The 20376-nt window shown below is 45.1% G+C and overlaps 1 protein-coding gene across 1 annotated transcript; it reads left to right on the top strand.

Annotated features, from left to right (window-relative positions):
- The first annotated feature begins 823 nt into the window (after positions 1–823).
- On the top strand, positions 824–20166 carry PROX2 (prospero homeobox 2). Its single transcript, XM_026008607.2, is given in 5 exon segments — positions 824–947; positions 11072–12589; positions 16471–16599; positions 17876–18070; positions 19513–20166. Coding segments are annotated over 4 exon segments (1830 nt in total). The 5' UTR covers positions 824–947; positions 11072–11269; the 3' UTR covers positions 19699–20166.
- Positions 20167–20376: the final 210 nt, after the last annotated feature.

Here is a 20376-nt window from a genome sequence, read left to right as displayed (position 1 = left end):
CTATTTTTAAATGTAATATAAATGGAATCCCAGTGCCTCTATCATTCTGTGACTTCTTTCAGTTAGCATTATGTTTTGAGGATTTACCCATGTTGAGTTGAGCTGTAGTTCACTGATTTTCATTGCTGGATAACACAACATACACTCCACTTCCCAAACTGAAGGAGGAGAAGATGGCAAAATTCAAGTGATGTTTGAGGTTAGGTGGATTTGGCCAGTGAGTTCTCCCCAGCTCTGCCAGACACAGAGGCTTTAGGCCCAGCAAACAGCCTCCCCAACAGTGTTTAGACCTCTGCTGGAAGGAAAAGCCATGCGGCCACTCCTTCCTGCACAGCTGATATCCCATATTTTGGTGTTGAGCTGGTTTTAGTATCCTCAGATGCTTGAGGCACAGGGAGAAAGATGTTCAGTTTGGAGCAGCCTCACTGGGGAATTTGGAAGCAGAGGTCAGGAGCTCCCCCGGAGGCCAGTGTACTGGGAGAAGCCGGGTAATTCAGTCCCCCACATTTTTAAGGGACTTCATGGGTTTTTAAGCAAGAAGAGATGGCATTTCTGGAAGGTCTTCTCTCAGCTGGCTTTTCTGGGCATCTGAGTTGGGGCGGGGGTGGGAGATGGCAGGGGGGGTAGCCAACCAGCTCTGGCCTCTATCTGCATATTCATAAGCCCCCCACACCGGTTGGCTGCGCTAGGCAGCCCCCACTGTCCTCCGTGCTGCCTCAGGGCTGGTTCTGTCAGACGGTGCCTTGCACTGAGAAGGGGCGGGCAGGAGGCTTCCCTCGCTCAGCCACAGGCACCAGGCCTGCCTGAGGAGGAAGCCAAAATCACTTCCTCACCATGGTTCTTCTTGCCCAAGGCTGGTGAAGAGTAGGCTGCTCCATCTTCTGGGGTAGTAGGCCCCACCTGGCTGCAGAGCCCACCACTTGGATCTCCCTGAGGGCATCTTATCTGTGAGTAACATCATCTCTTCCATTTACCTTGCCAGAACACTTTTTTCTTTTTAAATGATGGAATAGTTATTATAAAAATTTTCAAGTATGCAGAAAAGTGGAGAGCCCAGTATAGCCATCCCCACCACCTAGATTTAATCAGGGTTAATATGGTGCCATATTTGCTTCATCTGGTTTTGTTGGCTGAAATATTTTCGAGCAAATCACAGACAGCAGGACTTTTCGCTCCTAGTGCTTCAGTCTGTAATACCCTGATACACATCTCCAGAGCACTTTTTTTTTTTTCCAGAGCACTTTTTAATATTTTTTTGTTAAACTTTTTTTTTGAAGATTTTATTAATTAATTCATGAGAGACACAGAGAGAGAGGCAGAGACACAGGCAGAGGGAGAAACAGGCTCCCTGTGGGGAGCCCGATGTGGGACTCCATCCCAGGACCCCAGGATCAAGAGCTGAGCAGAAGGTAGACACTCAACCCCTGAACCACCCAGGACCCCCTCCAGAGCACTTTTAAAACTCTTCTTTCATCAGGTTCTCACACCAGTCTTTTTTTTTTTTTTTCTCTCACACCAGTCTTGAGTGAGGGGACGATTTCATCCCCATTTTAGAAGAGCAGAAGAAACTGGCTTGAGGGCAAATGGCTGTAGAATAGCCCAGACCTCCTAACTCCCAGCCCAGGGTCCCGGTCTTGACCACATGAAAGGATCTCACATCCGCAAGAGTTTTGCTAGATAGCAACGATAAACTGCAGCCACTTTGTGACCTTGGGTATGTCACCAGGCTTTGGTTGTCTCATCCATACAGCAAGGGCAGGGCATGAAGATCCAAGGTTCCCTAACACTGGTCTGTGATGTTTTCATTGGTTTTCAGAAAAGACAATGTAAAGAGGTTTTTTTACAAATCTAAATAAATTTGAATATTATGCCCTTCCTCCTTCCCTCTCTTTTTTTTTTTTCTTTTTAAAAATCTGGGTAGTTAAGATTCTTTTATGAGATAAAAATGATAGCAGATTGTAGTCTTTTGCAGATTTATTTTTGGGGGGCTCTTATCTACAAATAAAATGTCAAGACCACTCAGGCTGGTCCAATTTTTTGTTTTTTTCATTTTATTAATGGTTGAAATCTAAAAATCTGGAAACTATGCACAGTACCAGATGATCCCCAAATCCCCTCCAGAGCTAAATAAAGTTCCAGGGCTGTGGGGCCTCCCAGGCCCACCCTGGAGGAAAAGGAAATTGCCAATTAAGGAGTGCCTATTGTTGGTGCTGGAGAGAACAGACACTACAACCCTGGGAAATAGCACTGTTACCAACCCAATCCCCTCCTGTAGATGAAGAATCTGAGAAGGGAAAGAGGCAAAATTAACTTACGTAAGATCACAGAAGAGCTCTGACCCAGGTCCAACACCCAGGAGATCACCCTCACAGACACCAATGATGCAGACCAGCAGGGCTTCTGACTTGGTTGTATTTATCTATGGACTAGGCTGTCAAACTGACTTCCTCTACCCATTTCCACCACCAGCCAATGCAGGGAGAGTTACCCAGAGTTGGGCCAGAGATGGCTGGGGTCATCCATCCCCAACCTATAGCCACATAGGGATGATGCAGGGGGGCCCCCAGAGAATGCAAGAGATGAGGCTGTATACGAAAACATCTTAGTAAGTAGTATAAACATGCCATATGACCTTGAGATGTGCCACCCTGAACAGGTTTACATTGGCAGCTAAAGTTTGTTAAGCCTTGTAAGTACCTAGATGTGAGGCTGCTCAAGAATACTGTATTTGTACATGACGTGTGATCACTAACAAGGGTTCTCTGTGGTGGACCCTTAGATCTTGTGACATCTGCTTGTGAGAGGCTATTTCAGCTAAGGCATCTTCCTCCCTATTTGTCCAACCGTATTGTGGGTGGCAGGTGCAAGACTGGTCCCACTGAATCCAACCGTCCTGCCTAAATCTGGATCCAGCATCAATGGCAGCAATAAGAATGTATCTCTGGGGCTTCACGTGATGCCCCACAGCCCACCTTGCTTCACTGATTCATTCTCTGGTGGCCCTGCTGGAGTGTATCAGGGGTGTTTGCTGTTCCCTAAACGTGGGCACCGCACAGAAGGGGAGACACAGCCTGTGAGCTGCTGGTCTCACCTCAACCAACCCCATGAGCTTTCCTTTCCCTTTGTCCCCTTGGACACATATCAAGGAAGATTTTTTGCAAGGGCATAGACTCACAGGGAGAAGGGCTCCTCTGCTAGGAGGTGATCTGTGCAGTTGAAAATTCCATGGACCTTGGCTGTCTTTTCAGCTCATGCCCACGGCCTCTAACACTTCAGGCACACAGTTTCTTTCTTAGGCCTATTATTCCCTTGAAATTCCACCTTATTCTCATTTTACACTTTCTATCTGTAAAATCCTACATAACTTTGCACTTATCTCATGAGCCCTGTGTTCTGTGCTCATGTTTGTAGCTAAATTTGCTTCACTAGTGGAGCTTTTTATTCTGGTGCCCAGAAATGTATATCTAGGAAAGAGTCAATGAGAGAATTCAAGCTTTGTTTGTCTGTTTGTTTGTTTAGTAGACTTTAATTTTTAGAACAGTTTTAGGTTCACAGCCAAACGGAGCAGAAGGTAGAGAGATTTCCCATAGATTCCCCTGTCCCCATACATGCATAGCCTTCCCCACAAATGTGAATTTTTTTATTATCAAGGGCACTGTTTGCTTTTTTAAAATTACAATGTGAAAATGTGCACATTGAAAATATGGAAAATACAGAAAAGCAAAAAGAAGAAATAGAAAGAACTATCCATGGTTCTATCACCTGTAAACAACATTGCTGACATTTTAATGTATTTCTTTTTCATCTTTTCTCCTTTGTATTTTTATTTTTTATTTATTTTTTCCTTTGTAGTTTTAATAAGCGATCTTCTCTTTCCCTACTTATTATAAAATAATAATAAACTCTTCCTAAACGTGATTTTTAAAAAATGGTTACATAGTATGCATCACATTGATAATACCATATTTATATCTAACCCATGCCTACTCTTTAATTGTGGGATAATCATTTTTGACATAAATCTGTGGGTATGGCATCATTTTCTTGATTTTACTTCTTAGACCTAGAATCGTTGACTCAAATAGTATAAACATGTTTAAGTTTTGTAATATATAGTCCATAAATATTTTCTCCCCAAATATGAGAAAAAGGAGCCAGTTTGCTGAGGATCAGAGACACAAAGGGTAAGGTGATATTTTCACCCAGCATGTTAGCAAAGATTTAAAGGACAGGCGATGCCCAGTGTTGATGAGGATGAGGGGCTGTGGGGACACATGTTGTTTTATTGATATGTTGGTAAGAAGGAAAATTGGCTATTTAAAAAATATATACAAACAATGCAATGTTTGTATATATCCTTATAAAAATTCAGTTAATATAGAAATATACAGAGTAACCATGGAAAGTTCTCTTTCAGTCCCTCATCTCTACCACCGATCAGTTGGTACAATTCTGGAGGGCAGTTGAGCAATAAGTATAAAAGTATCACACATGCCTAGTCTTTGACCCAGAATTTCCACTTCTAGAAATATATTCCAAGCAAAGAATAGTGTAAGTTCCCGGAGATATAGACAATACTTTTCATCCCAATATTATTCATAAGAACACTAGCTAACACTTATCAGTAATTTACTAGATGCCAGGAACCATTCTAAAAACTGGATCCTTAAAACAACCCTATGGTAACAGTAGGTGTTTTGGCTTTTTCCATGTAATTGATGAGAAAGCTGAGATACAGAGAGGTCACAAAGCTAGTAAGTGGCTCTAGGGATTGATTGATTGATTGATTGGTTGGTTGGTTGACTGATTGATTTTTGGCTCTAGGGACTTAAATCGAAACATTCTGACTCTCTGGTCCATGCTCTCTACCTCCAAGCTCTATTGTTAGTATTGCTATACTAGTGACAACATAAGAAAAAAACCCCTGCCTTTCTAATCAAAAGGGACTTTATTAAATAAATTATGACTTATACGTACAACGGAATATCATCAGCTTTTACAATGTTGTAGATTGGTAATTACTGACATGAAAGACCAAAAAAAAAAAAAAAAAAAAAAAGAAAGAAAGAAAGAAAGAAAGAAAGAAAAGGAAGCTAGAGGACTTTAGCTTTATTTATAATTCAATTTTTAAATTTTTATATAATTAGGAGAAATCATGTAAGTTTATCTGTACACAGAGAAAAAAGTATGGAAAAAAAATGGCAAACACCAAAATGTTAATTGTGATTTTTTTCCCTAGAAGGCAGCATTATAGGTGTCTTTCTTTTCCTCTCAATATGACTCTCTATTTGGGAAGTAAAATGACCTTCTAGGGCTTTCATCATCTAAGAAAAGCAGTAAAGCTATTTTTAAAGGGTCATGCCAATTGCTATTCTGTCAACGTGAATGCAAGCTGCCAGTTAATTTTTAAACAGAAAGCATTGCTGCTCTGTGCCACACCCAGCTAACCGGCTCTAGGTGGCCTGCTGGCCCAGCTCAGAGGTTTCCTGTTTCTTAGCTGCCAGATGCAGACTTTCCGTGATTGTCCTACAGAGATGGGCGTAAACGTCTCTGGGCATCCAACCACAGTGGAGTCTGGCTGGATTTCTCATTTCTGGCCTCAGGACATTCCCGCTGATTGTTGCTTCGTTAGGCACACTGAGCTCCGTCTCTTCCCCTGGGAGTTCTGTCTTCTGGAGCACACAGACTGCATGGAACCTCAAAAAACAAAACCTGCAAGGGAGGTTTGGCAAAGTCGGTGGTTCCATGCCCTAGGTGTCTATCTGACTCTATATTGATTTTGTTCCACTTAGATGCTAGAAAGATCTGAAGTAATGTACCTCTGATGAAGAGATGAAAATCAGTCTCTGTGAAGTGCATACAAAACACTTTATGCAACGGAGTCAGCAAACATCTATTTGGTGACAATTGGCAATCAGGCGCTACTTGGGGACACAAAGAGAACTCACAGTCTTTTTTTTTTTTAACTCACAGTCTAAAGAAGAGACAGTGATCACTTTGGAGAGGAGGTGACATTTCAGTAGGATTTTGGAAAAGGAGTAGGGGTTTGTCAGGTGAAAAGTCAGAGCAGGGCCTTGCAGGCAGACGGAATGGCAAGTGCAAAGACCCAGAGTCCTGAAGGAGTCTGACGTGCTCAGGGAACAGAGCCCAGGACAGCTCAGTGGCAACCTTAAAATGAGGCAAGTTTTGAGGACAGTGGCTCCAGAGGAGCTGAGACATCTGTACCTTATATTTAACAGGGAGCTAGCAAAGACTCATTCCGTGCAAGGGCATAAGCAGGCCTGTGTTTTAGAAAATTAATGCTGATGCCAGTGTGGCTGACAAAATGGAGACAATAAGAAGGGAATTTCTACCAGCTTCCATCACTGCAGCTACCGCTTGGTAGCTCCTGTCCAAATACACTGCCTTCCCCCCTCTATCATGGACGAACCAAGGGTTCTTCTCTCTAAAGTCCATCTCTCCCCATGTATGACATTTCACCCCCACCTTCCTACCCAAGGACAGGACAGGCTCCAGAAATTCTCCCCCTCTGGCCTACATTAGCAAACTATCCTTTTTTTTTTCTTTAGCAAACTATCTTTCTACAACATCACCATTTGCCCACAAATATGCTGTTATTTCTTCTTCTTCTTCTTCTTTTTTCTTTTTTTTTTCTTCTTTTTTTAAGATAGGTTTATTTATTTATTTATGATAGACATAGAGAGAGAGATAGAGAGGCAGAGACACAGGAGGAGGGAGAAGCAGGCTCCATGCTGGGAGCCTGACGTGGGACTCGATCCCGGGACTCCAGGATCGCGCCCTGGGCCAAAGGCAGGCGTTAAACCGCTGAGCCACCCAGGGATCCCCTCTTTTTTTTTTTTTAAGATTTTATTTATTTATTCATGAGAGACACAGAGCGGGAGAGGGAGGCAGAGACACAGGCAGAGGGAGAAGCAGGTTCCATGCAGGGAGCCCGACGTGGGACTCCATCCTGGGTCTCCAGGATCAGGCCCTGGGCTGATGACAGCGCTAACCCACTAAGCCACCCGGGCTGTCCATGCTGTTATTTCTTCTATCTTGAGATACCCTCCTTGACCCCATTTCTCCTTCTAGCCACTTGTCCCCATTTCTCCTCTTGCAAAACTCCTTGAAGGGGTTCTCATAGTTACACCAATTCCTGCTCTTGTCCTTTGCCTTAAATCCACTCCAACCAGGCTTTTTCTCCCTGCACTCCACCAAAACTTCCCTGATCAAGCTCTGGAACACCTCTATGTTACTAACAATCCTTATGTGACTGGACATCTCCCTGCTTCTAGAAACACTGTCTTCACTTGGCTCTCAGGAACTATACTCCCTTAGGTTTCTTCCCACCTTGCTGATCACTTCTCATCCTTGACTGATTCCCCTCTTACTCCAGCCTCTTCTTGTTGCTACGTCCCAGGACTCGGACCTTAGCCCCTTCCTCCTCTCTGTGTACATTCATTCCTTGGTGAGCTCATCCATCTATATAGTGACAACCACCAACTTTATACTTTTATACTTTATACTTTTATACTTTATACTTCCTCCTCTCTGTGTACATTCATTCCTTGGTGAGCTCATCCATCTATATAGTGACAACCACCAACTTTATACTTTTAGCCCAGATTTTTTCACTAAGTCCTAGGCTTATTTATCCAACTGCTTTCTCAACATCTTCATTTAGATGTCTCATACTTATCTCAACTTCAACACATGAAAAACTGAGCTCTTGATATTCCTCCCCAAACCCACTCCCCTATAATCCTTCTGACTCAGCTTGTGCAATTTCGTCCTTCCAGTCGCTCAGCTCAGGCCAGACACTTTCGAGTCATCATCAGTGATACTTTATTTCTCTTTGTGCTCCATATCCAATCTGTTAGCAAATTGAATGAGCTCCACATTCAAAATGTATCCAGGATCTGACTGATGTAACTACCACTTGCATTGCTACCATCCTGGTCCCAGACACCTCATCTACATTATTACCCTCTAGGTCACTGCCTAGATGCCTAGAGCCTCCTAAGGCTGTTTCGATACTTGTTCCCCATCCCCAGTCTATTTTCCATCTAGTAAAGAATGATCCTTTCGAAAAACTGAGTCTGGTCATATTACTTCTAACCTCTGGTGGATCCTCATTTATCTCCAAGTAAAGGCCAAGGTCTTCACCGTGGCCAACATGACCCTATACAATGACCTTCCATACTTACCTACTGTGTTATGACATCTGGCTCCCTTTGCATGAATGTTAGCTCCACATGGGCAAAGGATTTTGTCTGTTGTGAGCACTTGATGCATGTTGTTGAGTGAATGAATGAATGAATGAATGAATGTAAAAGGACCAGAGTGAGGAGATGCTAAAGGACAGGAGAACCAGTCATGAAGTACTGGAATTATCTGGATAAAAAGTTGAGATGCCGAATCGAGAAAGTGTAATGGGAAAGGGATGGTGGAATGCAGTCCAGAGCAATTTTTTGCCATAAATTACCAGACGTGGTAACCAAATCAGTGTTGAGGATGAGGAGTCGGGGAGGAGTCAAAGAGACTCCCCAGCTTCCAGCTTAAACAAGATAGGTAGAGGCATGAGGCAGCATGAGCCATGAGGCAGAGAGGCAGCTATAGAGTTTAGGTTTAAAAGTGTTGAATTTGGGCAGCTCGGGTGGCTCAGCAGTTTAGAGCCACCTTCGGCCCAAGGCATGACCCTAGAAACCCGGGATTGAGTCCCACGTCATGCTCCTTCCTCTGCCTGTGTCTCTGCCTCTCTCTCTCTGTCTCTCTCTGTGTGCCTCTCATGAATAAATAAATAAAATCTTTAAAAAAATAAACAAATAAAAAATAAAAGTGTTGAATTTAAGCAGATGTTCACTCAGCAGTTAAAATAAGCATAACCAATCCCCTCTTCATTTTGGAAAGTACCTAACTGAAAATATGTAGAGTTTATATTATTGTGAGTCTCTCATTGTTAAAATATCAATTCCGCTAGTTCAGTGATTGTTATTAGTTAGAACCCAGCCAATGCATGCTTAATGAATGACCCAGATATGCCTAGCAGATGGTAAGAGTTGATGTAAAGATAACTTTTTCATATTATACAAATAAAATATAATCATTGTCAAATGATCACAGGAAGTTAAGAAACATGTCTCTCTTCAAGAGGTGGTAAAGCATCCAAACTGTTGGGATAAGTTTGGTGATAAGTTTTCAAGTGTATGTTAATTTGGCAAAGCATCTATTTTATCTTAGTAATTAACAAATGTCTGACTCAAAGCAAAAACCTTCTAATTATTCTGACCCATGAACATCGCTTTCATTTTCTGTGTGATGGCTCTCCAGCTGCCGCCACTTCCCTGCCTCTGCCCTGGCACTTGGGGGGCACATTGCTCACCGGGAGCTTGTGTTGGGTGTCTCTGCTGGTTGTCCGGAAGCTCCAGGTGGAGGCAGTGGCCACGTCCATACAAGAACCCAGTGGCTGCTGAAAAGCTAAGCTCTGCTGGAGGTAGAGAACTCCAAGTAAGCTTTAGATGGGAAGTAGGAAGAGAGCAAGCGGACTCTCTCCTGCCAGCATTTGTGCAAGAGAAGCAAAGGAGAGTGGAAACTTGTAGAGGAAAGAAGTTAATTTACCTCTTGTAGGAAAGGAAGCATCCATCTGACAGAGAAGTCAGTCTCTTTTTCTTTTTTTTTTTAAGATCTATATTCATTTTAGAGAGAGAGAGAGAGAGGATGGAGGGAGAGAAAATCTCAAGCAGAACTCCATACAGAATCTCAAGTAGAACTCAACTTGGGGCTCAATCTCACAACCCTTAGATCAGGATCTGAGCTAAAACCAAGAGGCAGACAATTAACCGACCGTGCCACCCAAGCACCCTGAAATCAATCTCTTATACAGGTCTTTCTTTCTCCAGGGAGGCAGCTAAAGTGTGGTTGTGTCAAAGGATTTGGAGTCGTAGTATCTTAGTAACTGGGGGCCACTCTCAGCCTCACTGAGCCTCGGTTTTCCTCATCTGTAAAATGGGAGCATCATACTGATTCTCCAGCTTGGTGAGAGGTGCAAGGAGGTGGCATGTACAAACGTTTTGTGAACTCCAAGTGCCTTACACGTGTGATCTGAAGCCTCTTGGTTAAAGTATGGTGGTATTTTGTGGGGGAAAAATAGCTTTAGGCAAGCTTTCCTGAAATAGCTTCCTCCTTCTTCCCACACCCTCAGCCTGATTTCCAGTCCCTTTTTGCACTTTTCATTCATAGCAGGTATTACGACCTGAAAATAGATTTGTTCATTCTCTCTTCCCCCAGTAGACAGCCAGCTCCATGAGAGCAGGACTCAGCTGGTCTTGTTCACCACTGTCTCTCCAGGTGCTCAGACAAAGGCCCGATGCCTCGGAGGTGCTTTTTTTTTTTTTTTTTGGAGGTGCTTACTAAATAGTTATTGAATGTGAACAATGAATGTGTAATCAGATTCTTCCAGGAGCAGGACAGTGTAGTGGTCAAACAGCTGGTTCTCAAACTCTGGTTTGCTGTTTTCAAATTCAGGTTCCCGGCCCCAGTATGAAGGGGTTCTGATTTTGCAGGACTGGTTGGGGCTACTGAATTTGTTATTTTTAACAAGTGCCTGGGGTGGGGGGGCTGGTGAGGGCCGGGGTTGGGGGTGTGGATTCTGTGGTGGTAGATGCTAAGAAAATACTCTGAATCAGTTAAACCTTGTTTTGTTTCCTTATCTCTTAAATGAGAATGACAACATTCTCAGGGAGTTGTTATGAGAATTATATTGGGTAATGGATGTAAAGCTCTTGGCATGATGCCAGTTGTGCAGTTAGCTACTGCTATTACATTCATTATTATTATTCTATTGTCATGCCCTAGCTAGAGAATTTCTCTCTGAAGGATCTCTCTTAGGAATCTTCTTAAAGTAGGATCCCAACCAGCAAGCACAGCATCGCCTGGGAGCTGGTTAGAGATACAGAATCTCTGTCCCACCCCAGACCTGCTGAATCCAAATCTGCATTTTAATAACATCTCTAGGTTATTTGTTTGCACAGCTCAAAGTCACATACGCTATTGTTTTCTTCCTGTCTCTTAGTTCTGCAGAGTCTGCTCAGGTTTATAAGCCCTGGCACCACAGAGTTTGAATCCTTGACGGCTGCTTCTCATCCTTCTGAGTGCAGAGGAGGAACCCCTGGCTCACTCTGGGTACCCCTCCACCTGAGGACCTTAGGAGAAGGGATTCCCTTGCGGAGCTGCAACCAACCCTCTGAGCAGGTGCCCGTGGAGCCAGGGGATGGATCCAAACTCTGGCTTGCTTCCTCCTCTGTCCCGGGCTTGCTCCCACCTGGCACAGCCCTGTATGGAAGGCGAGAGAAGCCCAGTCCCCCGAGAGAAGGCCGGAGGCTCCCCCTTTGCCTGGAGCCCAGTCCCCAGCTCTAGCTTTGCCGACCCTGACTGGTTCTGGGATGAGAATATCCAGGCAAAGAGGGCCAGAGTAGAGACCATCGTCCAAGGCATGTGCCTCTCTCCCAACGCTCTGCTGCCAGACGGTGCCCGAGCCAGGGAGGCCACATGTTGCCCAGAGAGGGCGCGGGAGCGGAAGAGGAAGCAGAGCCTTCCCGTGCAGCAAGGCCCCCTGAAGCCAGGCCCTGCTGGGAACCATGACAGCAGGAAAGGGGGCCCTCGGGTGAGAGAACAGCTCCATCAGCTGAAGCAACAGCTAAGACATTTACAGAAGCACATCCTGCAGGCTGCTGAGCCCAGGGATGCGGCTCAGGACCCAGGAGGCTCCGAGACAGACAAGGGCCCTCTGAGTGTGAAGCAGAGGAAGGGCTATGGATCTAGGCCCTGGGTGGTGGGCAGTGACCACTACCAGGGCTCCCGTGGGGACCTCTCTGGAGAGGAAAAACACAGGGCATCCGATGTGGAATACGAGTCTGAGGAGCCCAGGTTCCTTCCGTGTGGAGCACGGGCTTTGCTGGAGATTCTGAGGAAAGAGTTGACCGAGGCAGTGTCCCAAGCTGTGGACTCAGTATTACAAAAGGTACTGTTGGATCCCCCAGGCCACCTGACTCAGCTGGGCAGAAGCTTCCAGGGGCTTGTGTCAGAGGGGAGAAGCGAGCCCTCCCCTCCTGAGAGAAGTGCCTGTAAAGATCTCTTTCCTTTGGCCACCTTGCCCAGGAGGGCCCAGCCACTGACCGGGGTCCCACTGAGAAACTTATCCCTGGCCAAGTCCTTGGATCCTCCTAGGTACCCTGTCTCCCTGAGGATGATCTCCAGACCCTGTCAGGGTCCCCCAGCAAACTGCCCTTTGACCACACCTTCCCAAGTCCAGGAAAATCAGATTCTCCGCCAGCTACTGGGGTGTGGACCCAGCAGTCACTGGAGCAGCAGTCTGCCCCAGGACTCATCTTTCCAAAGCCATCCCTCCTCAGAGTCCGCCCTGCGACCTTGGGGAGCAGCCAGACTGCGGCCATCGGTTCTGAGGCAGCAGCAGTACCCCTTGCCCTTCGCTTCCCCACCTTTGGAAAGACTGGCCCTCCTTCCCTCAGTGAAGCTGGAACAGGGTGGCCTGCAAGCTGCCCCGGATGTGCTGCCTTTACCTTCAGTCCATGTATCCTTTACTAGTAACTGAAGTGCTTGGTGCCACGGCCCAGAGAAACGGGAAGTCTGGAAGATGAGCACAGTTGGGGACAGATAACCCCATGGCATGACATGGCTTTGCTCTCCTGATGGCCTTAATGTTGCTTCCAGGCTCTCCTTCCCTGTGGTTTGTAGTTACTAGGTTCTGAGAAGGTGGTGGCCACATTCTGGGATTTGAGGCTGCTGGGGAGGTTCATTTACCTTCTTCAATGACACACTGGATTCCACCACTACTGACTCTTTCCTTTGGGTCTGAAAGAGTTTTGTTTGCTTTTAAACTCAAATGGGCTTCCAAAATATGACAAATGCCCTATGGGAAGAAAACCCCCATTATTTGGTTGTCAGTGACCTGTACACCTAGGCAGAGAGGGTCCGAGGAAGGACCTCATCTGAAGTATGGCTTCCCCAATCTCTTGGCTCCACAGGCAAAAAAGCATGCATTGTCCAGGTAATGCAGGGAAGCTATGAAGGACAAGACATTTCTGAGGAAGATGGAAAAGGGGATGCTTTCCTGAGGGACTGGACCCAAGAGGCAGCTGGAAGGGATAAGAGGCCTTTAGTTTAAGGAACAGCTTCTAAGTGGCAGCTGAGAGGATGACCAGAGGTTGGGGGCTAGGCCTTTGGAGGGAGGGGGTGCCCCATGGGCCAGGTCTGTAGGGATCTGAATCTTATTGTAACCCATAGGCAGACTCCGCTCTTCCAAATAGTGTTGCCCAGAGTAATCCTCCCTCAGGATATTAATAGTTGGTAAATTAGGGAAAAAAAAAACAGCTTGGGTAACTACTAGATGATTTCTACTGGTTGTTTAAATACTGGTTATTTCGGCCACTGGGTAGTTTGCGGGACTTCTCAGAACCTTTAACATGCCGGTTGTATGTGAAGCTCTAAGAGGAGGTCTGCAACCTCAAACTCACATGACCAAAGATCCTCTTCCAACAACCATCCTGGTAGGGCTAAAGTTCCCGACCACATTAGTTTGGATGTTGTTTTTTAAGAGGGTGGAGCTCCACTGCTGGTTTTCATGGGAAGCCTAGACTTGAGTCTCCAGAGGTTGATGCGTCTGTGGAGCTGCATATCCAGGTGTGAACAGTCATGTCCTTCTCCTGGGAAGCTGTATTTAGCGGCAGAAACGTGGGGTGGGACCCACTTAACTGGCCACACCGGTGTGGGCTCTGGTGTCCTAAATGCCATGAGCGCCCTCTTCTGGTCATAGGTGTTGGAAACACCCTTAAAGCTCAGGCACTGCGGAGAGCTGTCCAGGCAGGCAGGCAGGCAGGCCACGAGCAACCATGAAACCAACACTGAGAACACCTCACAGGCCACTACTGCTTCTCGGGCAGTAGGAAATCTTGGAGGTGTAGAGATAGATTGTTAGGACATCGCCTTGTAAGACAAAGGCTGCCTGTCTGGGCCTTCGGTAAGAGGCTAGTGGTTAAAGTTGGACCATGGTGGAAAAAACCTAAAGGACTCAGTCCCCAAAAGTTCTCTGCTATACTTCCCTTGGGAGGGGCATGCTGATATTTCTTGGGCACCTACCCAAGGTGCCTAGCCCTGCTCCGGAAAATAAGGACTGGAATTCCGAGAGCTTTGGGAGCCCATGCACAGGGCCTGGCTGCCAGGAGTGATTTGAGGCCCCTGGGCAGCATCCTGGTTCCCGACCATTCCCTCGTTCCTGTTGCCTACCCTCCGTTAGAGATGTGTTCCTGGCCCAGGGAAGCTACAGAGAGCAAGCTACTTTGAAGTGTAAAAAAACTATCACAAACTTCTGCAACAGGCAGAGCAGGAGTGACGAGACAGCCACTAGGGGGCAGCATCTGCTGCGCACCTTCCCTGCGGCAGGCAGTGCCAGCAGCCGTTCCCATGTACGTGTCCACCGCCACTTAGCCACAATTCTGGAACTCAAGAGCTCTGAAAATCCCTGTCATTTCTTCCCTCTAAGGTTGATGGAAACATTTTTGGTGCCAAAACCTGACCTGCACTGATTGGAGGCTCTTTATAGACTATTCACTTAGTGTAAATAGCCATCCACTTTGCTGTGGAAATAGGAATGTGTTGGTTTATGGACTGCTGCCACAGCCCCTGCTCTGGCCATTAACTAACATATGGCACATGCACCATGTGACCATAATAAAATAACAAATTCTGAAATCTGAACCCCATTTGGCCCAGAGTTTCAGATAAGGGGCTGTGGGCCTGTGTAACTTCTTCATCCTCAAGCATCCACCCTAGATCAGGTGTCTGAGAGGCAGGGACAGAGAAGAAAACTAATCTGCCTAAAGTCATGAGACAGACACACGGAAGAGACAGGATTCAAACCCAGGATCTGACTGCCAAGCACAAGCTTTAACTACCATGCTTAGGTTTTAGAAATGAGGACCCCCCCCCCCAAAAAAAAGAAATGAGGCCCAGAGAAGGTAAGTGGCTTGCATAAAATTGGTGGCAAAATCAGTATCTGAAACTGGGTCTTTGGACTCCTAAGTCCAGCCTTCTTTCCCCAGCATTTGTGAACCTTCGAGAAGGATAAGTAGTAGGTCAAATGAGGCAAGGGCAGCATCCTGGGTGCCATGGCCAGTGGTAACTGTGATCAGTTGGTTTGGTCTCCTTTGGCTAAACTGGTATGTCCTATGGGAAGTCTTAACTGTCCTAAAGGTATAGCTCTCTGACCTGAACTCCAAGCTTACTCTGTGTCACGCTTTGCACCCAGCCCCAGGACTCTCCCTGGGAATGCTATGTGTTCTTATGTGGGAATCTTTATTTCCTTCCCATGCTGGTGCAAGACAGTCACACCACAGCCCCCTGCTCTTGTTAGCAGACAAGTGATCTGTTCTCAGGGTGAGGTATGGGGTTGGAACATAATTTCCATATTTTGGTATAGATTAAGGTTGATCATCCAATCACTCACTCGTTCCTTCAGCCAACAATCATTTATTGAGCACCTACTACATTCCTAGCACTGGGCTAGGCATGTGGAATACAAAGATGAAAAGATAAGGTCCTTGCCCTCAAGGAGCTCACATTCTAAATGGGGACACAACAACGTGTGATAAAACTTCCAAGAAGGTCACTGCTACAACAGAGATTTGTACAAAAAGCCTCAACAGCCCAGGGTAAGGAAGGCCTGATTCAGCAAGGAAATATTTCACAGGGAAGGGGTGAGGGAGAGCTCTGCCAGCCATACTGGGAGCATGCACAGCCAAGAAATTCAAGCTTCCTGAGCCGAAGCAAACTGGGATCTGGTACTCAGGCTGGTTAGGCGTTTGTTGGCTTGAACACTGCAAAGGGAGCTGTGAGAGTAGAACAGGGACCAGTCAGTTCACCTCATTTTACAGACAGGGAAACTGAGGCAGAGAAAGGGAAGGAAATCTCTATGTGGGGTTTTGAGATCTGGCACAGACTTGCCATCTCTTCCCATTCTATTCTGAAAGCACACACACACAAAGTACATACAAAGTACGACAAGCTGAGATCCTATGTGCCACAGAACTTTTACACATCAAAATGTTTTTTAAATTCTGCAAATCTACCGTACATATATGGTATTCAACATCTGGAAAAAGCTTTTTTTTTTTTTTTTTTTTAGTTTTTTTCAGTAAGCTCAAGCCCAGTGGGGGGGGGGGGGGTCTTGAACTCAAGACCCCAGGATCAAGAATCATGTGCTCTACCGACTGAGCCAGCCAGGCACCCTAAGAAAAAGTGTATCTGATCAGACTGACTTCATAGAGACAAAAAAAAATGGAACTAATACACCATTCAACCAGAAAAAAATAAAATGAAATAAAATAGAAACCATAAGGAGCAGGACAATTCATTATTTGGATAAATTGATAAAATTATCTGACAAACTGGTGTTAGTTTTCCTTGACGCTGAGATAAATCCAGGAGGGCCTAAATCCCGGTCACTTGAAGAAGGCCAAACTGATGTTTTTCTTCACACGCTACCCCAGCTCCAACGTCCTGAAGACTTACTTCCCTGATGTCCAGGTAGAGTCATTTATCACCTCTGAAAGCCTCTGCAAAACTCCCAAGAGGCACTGGGTTCTGGCCAGTGGTAGGCAAGCACTTCAGGTCCCCTTCATGTTGCTGATGGCATCAGTAGGATTTCCAGTTCTGGGTTGAGACTCTGCATGAATAACTTCGGGCCACAAAGATTAGGTATCTGAATTTTAAACTTTTGAGCTGTAGATATTCCCAGAAACAAATGGGTAGAGGGGGGTGAGGGAAGGTGGCAGGGAGAGGGAAACCTTAGTAAATGGCATCTCAGCCTATTGTTTTGTCTCTACTGTGGAGACCATGAAAAAGAAAGAATATATAAAGGGTTGTACGCTGTCTTGTTTCTTTCTTTTTTTTTTTTTTTCCCTGTCTTGTTTCTATTCAAAGTGCTACCTTTCAAACCTGATTGAAGGCGCAGAGAGATCGAGTGTGACAGGAGAATCAACCTCTGGTGGTTGGAACCAGACTTTGCCTGTTCCTGAAAAGCTTCTGAGGGCCTCCTCTACCCTGGGTGTTGGGATTGGGCTGCTAATATTTTGTATCTACATCTTTGCATTTTTTTCAGATCTTTCCCTCATATTCAGTTGCTCAAGTGGCTCCTGCATCAAGCTCTAATTTCAATTCATTCTGCAACTGTATGGTTGCTACGAACTGCTCTCCAGTCTACACCTTTATCCCTTCTTTTTGCACTTGACCCGACAGAAGGCTCTGGGGCTGCCATGCACAGCAGAAACATCTGGCCTTGACCCCAGGTCCTCCCAATGTTATACTAGACACCATGGAAAGCTTTTCATGGGTAAAAAAATTTAAAAAAAATTTTTTTAAGTCATAAATCCAGTATATCAAAAACATTTTTTTCCTTCTTTTTTAAAATTAAAATTTAATTTGCCAACATATAGTATAACGAAAACAATATTTTCTAATAGACATTGTAGCTAATTGAGATTTTTCTGTGTATAAGTGAATAGGCTAGGAAAACAGCTGTGGCTTCTTTTTAAAATAAAGCCCTTTTTGGAGTGCCTGGGTGGCTCAGTTAGTTAACCATCCAACTCTTGATTTCAGCTCAGGTCATGATCTCAGGGTTGTGAGATCAACCCCTGGGTTGGGGACTGCTCAAGATTCTCTCTGCCCCCCCACCCTTCCTCTCTAAAAAACGAAAGCCCTTTTTAATGGTGGTTGAAGCCCTCCTTATTAAGCCCTATGCTGAACTGGAAGCTGAGCACCTCATGGTAAACATCTGACCTGATGGAGCCTATTGTTTGTACAGTTCAACCGCTGCATAACCTCCCAGATGATCAAATGGTTCAGCAACTTCCGTGAGTTTTATTACATCCAAATGGAGAAATTTGCCCGGCAAGCGATTTCAGATGGTGTCACAAATCCCAAAATGCTGGTGGTACTCCGCAACTCAGAACTTTATCGAACTCTCAATATGCACTATAACAAGGGAAATGACTTTGAGGTAAGACCATATACTTGGGTCCCATGAGGTCTGATGATTGCCTTCCCTTTGTGATTGAGTTTTAGAAAAGATCCCCTTCTGTGTCTGTCCTTAAGTCAGTGAGAGCCAAGGCAGCTTGGGGCCAATGTCTGTATTGCCCACAAAGATAAGACTCAACATCTTCTCTTAGGCAACAGTTGGATGTCACAAGGTGAATATAGAGCCAGTCTTCATTCTGAAACTAAAGCAGAAGTTGACCAGGTGTTGTGCCATTTTAGATTTAATACTCTGTACTGAAAAGTTCCAGAGCTTGTTGACCTTTCCCCCCTTCTATCCAGGAGGCACACCACTAAATGATGGTAGCACCTAGACTTGGCCTCCATTTTCTTTACAATTTCTGTTCATTTCATCATTTGGTTCCTTTTTTCTCATTTGAACAGTTTTATTTGTGGGCCTTTCATGGCAAGTCACCTCAAATCCTTTCTTTCTGTAAATACTGAATAAACAGGACTCAAGCTTCTTGGTCCTTTGGGAATCTCTATGAAGGCACACTGGTGGCACCTTAGAGGTAAAGCATCAGTAAAGGGGGAGCACATGGCCTAAATGTTATCCATGACAACTCCTAATCTAGGCACGCATTTCCTTGTGTGCAGCTGACAGCTCTGCTGGACTGTCATCCTGCTCTGTAGGTCACTGACTACACTCCCCTCTCCTTGCCCTTCTCACTTGATTCTGATACCTCCAAAAAGGGAAGAACTATTGGCATCTACCAGATGTTCAGTCATGATATGTTTGGAAACTTAAGCCTCCTTTCTGAGGCTTCTGGGGTCAGGGGGTGTGGAGGGGGAGCAGTGCTGCCTATGTTTCCACATGGGGTGGTCATTTGGCATGCAGTCCTGGCCAGCCCTGGGCCAGGCTGGATTTAGAGGACCTGTGGGACTCCCCCATCATTTATGGTGCCAGTCTGTGTGAGGTCCTGGAACATATTATTGAGTCCCCTCAACCTCATACTTGGCTTTGGAAGCAGGAATGATTCCAAGTCTTTTGGATCCAACTCCAAAAGATACAACAGTTGTAAATTTGAGGGCATGCCTTTCAACATCAGGCACTAAGGAAAAGAATACTAAAAACCTCCTTTGAACCACAAATTTAATTTCAGTCAGAGTCAGAGCTTCCCACTTACTAAAAACATCACCATTAGTAGAAGCAGCTTTTCCTACAAAGTAGAGTGCCCCTGATATGCTTTTTTTCCCAGGGCTGTCTCACAGGGACCATCATTTTAAGGTTTGTACTTGATGAGAGAGCAGGGGAAATTCTTAGGGCTGCAGAAATCGAGGGCCAGGAGAGTAGAGATGCTCTTCTCAGCCCGTCACCCAAGGAACAGGCAGCATTGAGGTCTGCACAGCATTAGGGCTCCATAGCCTCATGTCTTTTCTTTCTTGTGGGTCTCTCTGGGAATGCAGGTACCAGATTGCTTCTTGGAAATTGCCAGCTTGACGTTACAGGAGTTCTTCAGGGCTGTCTCCGCGGGGAAAGACTCAGATCCTTCCTGGAAGAAACCCATTTATAAAATTATTTCGAAACTGGACAGTGACATCCCAGAGCTATTCAAATCTTCCAACTATCCTCAGGAGCTGTTTCAGAACTAAGACCCCATAAAGTGAGGAGCAACTGGCCAGGGTTTCCTGGGTTTGTCTTAAATGGCAGTCAGTATAGCTGTAGGCATATAAAAAGGGCATAAGGAGAAACCCCCCACATAGGTACCATTACCATTTCTGGTCCTTTATTTCCTTTTTCAGAATCATTACAGGCATAATCTTAACTATAAAATATATCAACCAAATGCAATGGTATGTTTGTAGCATATTGTGAAAAGGGCGCAACAGTTTGTAGCATATTGTGAAAAGGGCACAACAGTTTGTAATCAGAACTTAAATCTTGACTCCACTGTTTTCCAGGTGTTGTGACCCTGAGAACTTTGCCAGGATCTCTGCATCTGTAAAACCAGGTTGGGATGATTAAAAGATGTTCTGTCTTAAAGCCCTCTATGAAATGTTACTCACTACACAAATGTTAGTTTTCTGCCCCCCTTGGCTTTCAGATAAAATTATCTTTTGTGTTTTATTTTTACACATTTCTGGGTTTAGTTACCTATTTATGGAGGTCCACCTCTTTGCTAGACACTTTCAAACACATTATCTTTATGCTTTTCACTCAGAAAAATAGATATTATCTTCATTTGAAAAATAACCAAACCCAAGTTGTTAGAGCTGTGAAGTAACTTGCCAAGGTAATAAGGCTAGGGTATTTGGGTCAGTGGGGATGGC

This window comes from Vulpes vulpes, chromosome 6 (assembly GCF_048418805.1).
Source record: "Vulpes vulpes isolate BD-2025 chromosome 6, VulVul3, whole genome shotgun sequence".
Classification (NCBI taxonomy): Eukaryota; Metazoa; Chordata; class Mammalia; order Carnivora; family Canidae; genus Vulpes; species Vulpes vulpes.
Note: the sequence above shows the minus strand (reverse complement) of the source record. Positions and strands in the feature narration are given on the sequence as shown.